The following is a 9,877-nucleotide window of genomic DNA, read 5'->3' as shown; positions in this document are numbered from 1 at the left end:
AAACTCTGGGTGCACCTGGCACTCATTTCTTAAACCAAAGAACAGAGGTATCAGAACCAACAGACAACGCAAAACAATGCAACATCAAAAACTAGATGTGGCTAGGGAATTAATTTTTCCACTGATATCTAGGGTTGATTATGTCTGATAAGGAAGGAATTGTTTTTTAAAATTAATTAGAAGCTAATTTTTTGTTTGTCACTAGTCCAATTGGCAGGCACCGGGATGCCTTCTCGCTTCCCCATCTCGTGTGCTCACCCAGCCCTTCCTGGCTCTTTGCCCCCCACACTGGGGGCGGGCAGCTTCACGGCTCAGTTTCAGGGCCAATTTGAGAGCCACGGGTCCTGTCCTGTCGTCACACTTGAAAAGCAGGACTCATGCTTCTAAGTTCCCAGTGGCCACAAGCTAGAAATCCTTCCACAGATTCAAAACAGAGAATGTAAATACATTTCATATCCCAGAGACATAATTGAGAGTTTATTTCAAATACATCTCCCCTCATGATAAAGTTTCCTGATGTTCACATACAGATTTTTGAATCATGTAGAACCAAACAGAAATAAAAATAAGTGGCAATAACAATCTATAAGAGGCTTCAGGAATTGCTGTTCAAAGGGACCTTACAATTCTCTTAATCCTGTGCTCTACTCCGCCATTCTGCCTGAATAACTCCTGTGTGCAATCGCCTTAAAACCCAAGAGATAATTATCAAGGCTCTCCTCTCCATCAGGCACCATGCCAGGAGAATCTCCTGGGAAATTGCTAAAATGCTAGTCCTGATATGACTAGTGCAGAAAATTCATTCTTAAAAAAAAAAAAATATCATGAGAAAACAAATACCTTCAAATGGAAGACATGGAGAAAAGGTAAACATCATCTCATCTATTTTAAAACGAGGAGGCACAGCAGCTGCTATGTTAAATCAGACTAGTTAATTATTTAATCTCTCACAGAGCCATAGAATCTTGGCGTGGGGAGCCAGCGAGAGTCACCAAGGCCTGGCCTTTTTCCTCTCAGCTGTGTATCCGGGCTCAGGGGAGCAGACGGCTCTAAATACTAGTGCATGCACACTTCTTGCTTGTAAGAAATACACCCATACTCAATAGGCTGCTCCACCTCTTTCACTCTATTTCCCGCTTTCTGAATATTCTGCCTGAAAGTTGGAGTTCAGGAAGATTTCTGAACAGCATGACTGCGAACCATTCCTGCAGTTGGTGTTTCCAAGACACGGGGTGGCACGCGGCACATACTTGTCTTATATTAGTGTGTAACTGATTGTGCAAAGGTGAAAATAATCGAGAGCTCTCAAGCTCCACACTGTCCCCCTGACGGCTGAGGAGAACATCGAGGGCACCTGTTTTCTCACATCCCACATAAGCAAACATCGCCCCACTCTTCTTACTGCCCTTGGTTGACTCTTGGGGAAGGCAGATAACAGACACAAACCAGCTGCCACTGAGCATGGTGCCCTTATTTAGAGCCTCGGATCACACACACACACACACACACAATCTGACAGAAGCCACATGTCTGGAGTGCTGAATCCACGCTCTTGTGAGAGTTGGCTTGTTTTGCAAGAGCTTTAGGTACAGAGAGGTGGAAGGTGGGTTGGACTCGACTGGAGGGGTTCATGTTCTGAAGCCAGACACTTGTTTGAGCCGTGAGATGAAGACTCAGGTAACCTCAAGACAGGGCTGGCTGGGACAGGAAAGGTCGGAGGACCTAGCTACACAGGAGATTCTTGGGAACGCCACAGATGAGAAGGGGCCAAGTCCCAGAAGGTCAAATAGGACCAGGAAGGAGCAGATAGAGACGCATGTCAACACTTGAAGTGACAGCAAGTAGGAAAAGGGACAAGATGGAAGGCTCTTTGGGTGAGGCCAGGCATGATCTTCCCTCTGAGTGGAAGACTCAGGAAGCCTTGGCCATCCGTAGGAGGACTCCCCAACAATGCCATGGTGAAGAGCGAGCCACTGAAGGCCAAGGAGCTGGGTCTCAGCCACATCTGAGCCCGGGACAAGTCACTGAGTCCCCGTGAACCTCAGTTTCCTCAGCTCAAAACCAGGGGGTGAATTATAATAAGAATAGCTAGCTCGAAGGGCTGCTGTGAGGACTCCAGGAGACGGCAGACTGGAAATGGTTTACAACGTCTGTCCACAGACAAGGTACTGAACAAAGGCTTCTTTTTTCAGCTGCCAAGAGAACAGATGCCCGGATCACCTTCTTAGCACTGTGTTTACCCAGCTAAAGCTCTGTGCACAAAACCGCAGCCGCGAACCTCAGCTTGACCCTCATTCCTGATGTCCTGTGAAAAACCCTGAGCAAATATGCCCGACGAATGAATAAAATGAAGGACCGAATGACTGACAGGAGCTTTCTGATGCTGGTTTCCAATCCCGGAGATGCCGCTAATTGAAGGACTTGGCGAAGTCACTCTATTTTCCTAAGCCTTGGTTTTCTCACTTGAAAAAGGAGGCTGTTTTTTAAACCACAGATAATCTATATGATACTTTCCAGCTCCACTTTTTCTTTTTAACCTGTTCAGATTTTCATACTTGCTGAATTAACAAAGTCTAGAACAATGTGGGTCAAGGTGATCCTGTTGGAGAAGGGGGTTAACCCCAGAGCATAACAGGAAGTAAAATAGATGCTTTTAAGAAATATAATATGTGGAAGACACTACAGGGTAGGTAAAGGTTTCTAAGAAAAAGTGAAACGACTGTGCTGCATGAAAGAAGAACGGTTAGGATAATTTGATTAGCGCAGACTACGAAAGGAAGTTGTGCTGTTAGGACTTCCACCCAAATCGCTGATGGGACTCATAATACGTCTTTGAGACTGGACAGCAAGGGGACAATTTTCAGTAATTAAATACAAGGTAAGCATTGCAGATTGCAAAATTAAAAAGTTCTGCAATTTCTATTTGCTGTCATATTATAATGGTTTATTCCAGAGTCCAGTATACATACATAGATAGATAGATAGACAGATAGATAGATAGATAGATAGATAGACAGATAGATAGATAGACAGATAGATAGATAGATAGATAGATAGATAGATAGATAGATAGACAGATAGATAGATAGATAGATAGGTAGGTAGATAGGTAGGTAGATAGATAGGTAGGTAGATAGGTAAATGGATAGATAGATAGATAGGTAGGTAGGTAGGTAGGTAGATAGATAGACAGATAGATAGATTCTTAGCTCCACTAGGACACATTTAATTAAACTATAGTCTTCCATTATTAAATATAGTCCTTGAAATCTATACAACAGGCTTGCTTATCAAGGAAACTGCCTCCTAAACCAAGACCTACTTTTGCAACCAAATCCCTTCAGTGGGGTCAGAACAGCCTCATAAGGTGACGCCCTTCCTGGGTAACTCGTGGACGATCCACATTCCCCACATGTGGGCCGACCAGGTCCCCTAAGTCCAGAATTCACCGACACAGCTCACCTACACAGCTCAAGAGAGCTGACACTGCTTCGTAGTTCTGATCTTGAAAAATAAACTCGACTATCGGCATTGTGTGGTCTTTACCGCCCACCGATGAATGAGCATGTGGTTATTTCATCCAGAAGACAATTGGACTGAAGTCACTTTAATGATCCCACACATACTTCCTGACAACTTGGTTTGCTGTTGTTAGTCTCCTGGGACCAAAAGTTGGACGCAGTTGAGGAGAAGAGGTATATTTCTCTAATCAGCAAAACAGAAGGAGGTGGTGGATGCGACGATACCAGCCATGTGGAGGCTGGAGGACGGGCACATGGAGGCATTACAGGACCTCATCTCCTTCTCAGTGTGTGAGGTTTCCCATTACAGCAGAAGGGGGCCTGAGGTCAGGAAGCACTGCTGGGTAACATTTCTGGGTTTTCAGGTCACGGTTTTCAGTAAAAACACACCCATTTTCCCATTTACCGATTCATTTGGAACCATAGTGTTGGCTATGTTTTAGGAGCCCCTCACCTTTCAGTCTAGATTCACCTATTCCCCTCTAGAACCACCTTCCATAAAGGTCCTTTCAGTTCCACTCAACAAATATCTATTGAGATCCACTATGTTCCAGGAGCTGTGCTAAGAATTTGAGGCACATCGGTGAAGAAAACAAAGATCCATTCCTCCACAAAGCTTTTGTTCAAGTGGGATGAAATGTAAACAATAAACAAAAGAGATATTTATAATAAATAGATATTATATACTTTGTTAGAAATTGACATGTGCAATAGAAAAATGTAACAAGGTAAGGGGACGGGGGGTGGCACAAGTTGCAATTTCATATAGGGTGGTAGGGTATACCTCATTAAGAAGGCAATATCTAACCAAAGACTTGATGGAGGCCAGGAGTGGGCCGTGAGAGTATCTGAGAAAAGAGCAATTGTGGTAGAGGGAACAGCCAGTGCAAAGGCCCTGGGGAGGTGGAGCATGCCTGGGATGGTCCAGGAAGAGCAAGGAGGCGGGTGAGGCTGGAATAGTAGTATTGCTGTCGAGGGAGGCCAGAGTGAGGGATGGGAACGCGTGAAGGGATGAGGTTAGGAAGAACAGAGGCAGCTCATGATATTAAAGATGTGGCTTTTACTCGGAGATAGGAAGCCACTGGAGGGTTCTGAGCAGAGAAGTGAGATGCTTTGATCCGTATTTTCAAAGGAGCACTCTGGATGCTGTGTTAGGAACAGACCAAAGGGATGCAATGACGGAAGCCGAGAGACCAGGTAGAAGGCCACCGCAGGAATACAGGTGAGAGGGGATGGGGGCTTGAACAAGGTGGCAGCTGTGGAGGTTGGGGGAAGTGGCTGGCTTCCAGACAGAACCGGAAGATAGAGCCAACAGTCTCTCCTGAGGCACCAGCTGAGACAAGGGAGTCAAGGATGGCTCTGAGGCATTTGGCTTGAGCCACAGGAAGGATGGCATGACCCTGACCTGAGGTAGTGAAGGCTGCAAGTGCAGTGGATTCGGAGCCGGGGGAGGGGTTCGTCACAAGTTCAGTTTTGGATTTGCTCATTATGTGAAGTCAAGGAGGTGGTGGAATACACGAGACAAGCGCAAGACAGTGTTCTGGGCTGGAGACAAACGGGGCGTCGTCAACATGATGGAGGATATTTAACACCATGAGGCTGGATGAGACCACCAGACCGCTGAGTAAAACTGGGAATAGAGGGGCTGAGGCTGAGCCCTGGGTGCCCCAGCATGAGAAGTCAGAGCGAAGACACAGAACAAGCAAAGGAGGAGCAGCAAGCAGGAGGAGGACCAGGAGCGCCACGCATCCGCAAGCCGGTGACAAGCGCTCGGCAGGGAAGTGGGCCAGGTGAGGACCGAGAACTGACCACAGACCCAGCAATGTGGGTCATCACCAGTGACCTCAATAAGAACCATCTGTGGAGTGGGGTGGGGGGGGGGACCAAAGTCTGATCAGAAGGGATTTCAGAAATAGGAGAGGAATTTAAATACATAAAACTCCCTTGTGGGGTTGAACTGCAGAGGGAATAGAAACAAGGAGACAGCTGGAGGGAAAGGGAGAGTCAAGGGAAGGCGGTTGATGGTTTCAAAAGATGGGAAATGAGAATAAGCTCGTGTGACACGTGCCGATGGGGCAATCGGCAGAGATGGGGAAATGGACATGGAGAGCGAGGCCCCATGCAGGAGTCTTGCTCTCAAAGAGGTAAGAAGAACTAGGAATCAACTCCAGAAGTGGAGGGGCTGAGGCCACAAGAGTCCCCATCGTTCTCTTCTCTAGTCCCAGTGGAGGGCAGGATACCGGGGTTCAGAAGCTGGAGGGTGGACACGGGTGGTGGTTGGAGGCTGAAGAAGTGCCCAGAAATACAGCCTGAGCAGCTGATGCTATGAGCTTCTGCATCTCCCTGAACACTGGGAGAGGGGCAGCTGACAGCCCGGGAGGATGCAGGGCTGACTGTCCCCAACACGCACGGGGGCCCCAACAGCCTGGGTGCACATCCTATTCCTGCTAATTGTCAGTTATGTCACCTTGAGCTGGCTGTTCACCCTCCCTGGCTGCCTCAGTTTCCTCATCTGTAAATCAGAGATATTGCTGGTAACCTGCCCCACAGAGTCGTTGTGAGCATTTAAGGAGATAATAAAGCCCTTATCTCAATTCCCCGGCAAAGAGCATTTGCTATCAAAATCATTGCTCTCCAGATGCCTGCGAGGGAAGCCACTGTCCCACCAGCCTGGCTCCTCTCTGGTCCCATTCGGAAACTAATGTTGGACATTCTTGGAAAAGCATCGCTTTGCCTCCCAATTCACGCTTTCGCAGAGTTTCTCACTCTCACCCACAGGCAAGGTGGCGTGATGGGACACAATCTGAGCTGGACTCTGCCTTCCACAATGGTCAAGCTGGAGGCCTGGGCAAGCCTCTGGGTCTCTCTGAGCTTTCTTTTCATGCTACGTAAAGGCAGGACTGCATGAGCTCTAAGGTCGCTTCAAGTTCTAGAGTCACAAAACAATTTTTCCCCAGAGGAAAAAAAGTCTTCATGACATAAAGAAATAGAGTGGTAAAAAATGTTTTGCAGAAAACCCTTTAAGAACAGCAGAAGCTGTAGGTGGAGCCACGCCTGTGTCATGGGCTCCTGTGGCGGAGGGCTGTCACCAATGCTGAGAAGGCCGGGTCCTGAGTAGCCACACCTCACCCACACAGCCTGGCGGCCACAAAGACACTCACACCAGACAAGGCAGCCTTACCGCCAGACAAAATCCTTCACTCTCAAAACCCACCATTACCTTCAGAATCAGGGGCAGCCCACCCTATGGGACGGAGGGATGTGACTCTGGAAAAATCTGGCCTTCAAAAACCAAGCTCAGTCCCCAATTTTCCCACCTGAGAAGGAGGCTTTCTGAATGTGACCCAGCATGTTCAGAGTGGCCAGGATAAGAAAACATGTCTGCGAAGAAGCAGCTCGATCCAGGTACGAGAGATGCTGTGCAAAACAGGATGCCAGGGCTCATTGTGCATTTTAACATTGCCGCAACCATTTGCAACAAATAGCGCTTCCTGAGTTCAAGTAAGAGCTTAGTCTGACATTTGTAAGTCACGCAGCCACAAGAGGCCTTTGCTTTCAGTGCTGGTAAAGTCAGGTCTGATAAAGCGAAAAATAAGAACCAACCATTCCTGCAATCAGGAGCAAGGGGACTTTGCATGTGACATAACAGTGGCTGGATGGGCCAAGACACTTGCAAAGAAGGGCCTCGTTTGCAGACAGCCCTGCAGAACAGGCTCATACAAACCTCCAGGGAGAAGAAAACTGAAGGTCACACTCCACACCACAAAACTTGGTTGTTCCTCGGCCATCTGAGAAGTTCAAAGAAGATGAGCTTGGGTGAGGCTTGCGAGGTGGCCGCCCCCCTCCCTGACCAGGGCTCACTTCAGTGCTCAGCATCCAAGGAGGTCCTTGAGAGCGTCTTGACTTAAATCCAACTGAATTCCCAGAGAAGCTCCCAGAATCCTTCACAGACCGAGCCTTGTGCCCAACTGCCCTTCAGTTTGAACTTGGAGACCTAAAATGCAGACCAAGGGCATCTGGGGGTGCCACAGACGTCTCGGAGGAGATGCCACGCTCTTGGGGAGGTCAGCGTGGCCAAGAAGTCGGTACAACGGGCCAGGCTTTGCAATGATTTCTGAGCCACATCTATAAAAACCGATTTCTGTCTGGAGCTGGCGTTTCTCAGGGGCTGAGCTGCAGGGGTATCTTCTGGGAGCTGCTTGGTGATGAGGTGAGTGCCAAGCTGCTACCAGGGACTCCGTGTCCAGCCAGATCCATCCCAGTGAATGAAGGCAGCTGGGGGCGCATCTGTTCACCCCAGTCTTAGCACTAAAAAACCCCAAGGATTGGGTGTTGAGGAGGAGGGGTCTCTCCAAAGGGACTGAAGGATGCCAGCAGCACGGCTTCCCTCAGAGCCTCTTCACCACAGTTCTCCCCCAGGGGAGGCAACATGGAGGGGTGGACCAAGTCGGGGGCTGCCGACTAGATTCTGAGAATGCTCCACCTTCATCCCTGCTCCCATGTCTGTTGGCTGTGAGCCTTGGGATGAGTTCCCGCACCTCTCTAAGCTACGTTTCCTCCTGCATAAAATAGGGATGGTCACACTCACCCCTTCAGATGGAGACGGATCTCTGAAATGGGAAAAGGAAGGCATCCATCGAGCATTCAGTGCCACAGTGTCCTCAAGCGATGGTATCTATTATTGCTCAGGCATCAAGTGGGAATCATCCAGCGCTTCCAATGAAGCTTACGTCCTAGTTTAGATTTGGAATGCCACAGGGCATCACTCTCAATCTTCTCCCTCTTCCTTCCTCACTCTCTCCCTCCCCACTGATGATCCCCAGCGGTGCCATCCGACGATCTTTCAAAAACTATCACGCGTGGGTCGTGGAGTGTGTCCAGATGTGCCACTGGGCTCCCCTCAGACAGCTGGACACTCTTCTCCCAGGGAACTTTCCAGAGCATGCCAATAGATCAGCATATCGTTAGGCTTGACAAAATGGGAGGCCACGATCTTCCTAAAACGGCATGTGGAAAAGCTTAACCCACCTGGGAAAAAGGTCTGCTCAGAGTGGAGCTCCTCCGGTTTGATCTTCAGTTTTGCGAGGCAGAGCCCCACAAAGACATCTTCCAGTTTAAGGAACGGAACAGTCTCAGAAACTTCATACACCTGACGTGCAACATCGCCAGAAAACACGTAGGCGGTGCCCGAGCAAAAAGGTGGGTACCTGTCCCACGGATACTCGTATTTACTGACAAACCACTTACTCTGCTTCATCCTAATCGGGTAGTCGTGCATTTTTAAGAAGCCAGTAAAAAACCGAGTTGTTCTGTTTTTCTTCAGAAGCAGCTCAGTCAAATAGTAGATGTTGATAAACATGTCAGAGTCTGTTTTCATCACAAAAGCTGCCTGAGGACAGAAGCGGTGGATCCACTCTATACCCATCATGGTCTTCAGAGTTAAATTGAAATAAACATCCAGAAAGTCCTTCTGGATGATATCTCGATATTGCCGGCCTTCGTGGGCCACCGCTTTCGATGTGGCCTTACTGGTGGTGGTTCCCAAGAGGAAGAGCGTCTTTATTCGTTTTCCTTTCACAATCTTTTCTTGTCCCCACGTGTTCCGGATGACCGTGCGAGCCAATGTCTGTTCCTGGGATGAAGTCACCAGGAGGACAAGGAAGGGAGGATTCTGCCCACAGTCCACATCTGGGAGCTGAAGGAAGTTCTCCTGCCTTCTCTTGAAAACAAACGGCCCTTCTTTAAAAGGAATCAGAGTGTACATGCTCAAATACAAACAGAGGGCTCCCAGAACCACCAGTGAAAGACACAGCAACATCATCTTCACGTTGGCCATCTGAAATGGAACAAAATCAGATGTGTAGCCCTCAAAAGCAGGAAGCCATGTTTAGCTTTACCTTGGGAGGCTGAGATGGGGAAGAGACCCAGGTTTCAGGGCTTATGTTTCAGAAACTCTGGAATCTCACTGCACACCGAAGTGAAGAGCTGTGGTTTAACGTGGAGGCAGAGACGACTGCCAGCACCATTCACCCTACAGTGTGAGATCAGGACCACAGAAAACAGGGCACTGGGCCCAGCTCCAAAGCTAGCCAGCCCTTCACCAGGGGAGTCTCAGATTCCTCATTTAAAAAGATATGGGACCACATCTCTCACTAGGTCCTTCCAGCTCCACCCTTCTCTGACTCCATAATTAACTCCAGCTCAAGAACCTGCAACACTGGAAACCGCATGTTCTAGGTCTAAATCTATGGAGCATTTGCATTCTCTGATCGAATCAAGCACCATTTTACTACTCAAATAAAAAGCAGGACCCGTAGTCTGATCTGCACAACCCCCTCGGAATTCCATTCCGCTGG

General features: G+C 48.4%; 1 protein-coding gene across 1 annotated transcript in view; it reads right to left on the bottom strand.

The window, feature by feature from the left end:
- Nucleotides 1-8,030: 8,030 nt before the first annotated feature.
- Nucleotides 8,031-9,877, bottom strand: part of LOC124231486 (beta-1,3-galactosyltransferase 5-like) — a 34,745-nt gene continuing 32,898 nt past the window's right edge. The window contains exon 4 of the mRNA XM_046648294.1: nucleotides 8,031-9,357. Coding sequence (XP_046504250.1) covers nucleotides 8,422-9,357 — 936 coding nt within the window. The 3' untranslated portion in view covers nucleotides 8,031-8,421. The remainder of the gene's footprint in view (nucleotides 9,358-9,877) is intronic.

This window comes from Equus quagga, chromosome 21 (assembly GCF_021613505.1).
Source record: "Equus quagga isolate Etosha38 chromosome 21, UCLA_HA_Equagga_1.0, whole genome shotgun sequence".
Classification (NCBI taxonomy): domain Eukaryota; kingdom Metazoa; phylum Chordata; class Mammalia; order Perissodactyla; family Equidae; genus Equus; species Equus quagga.
This window is presented reverse-complemented; position numbering and strand designations above follow the sequence as displayed.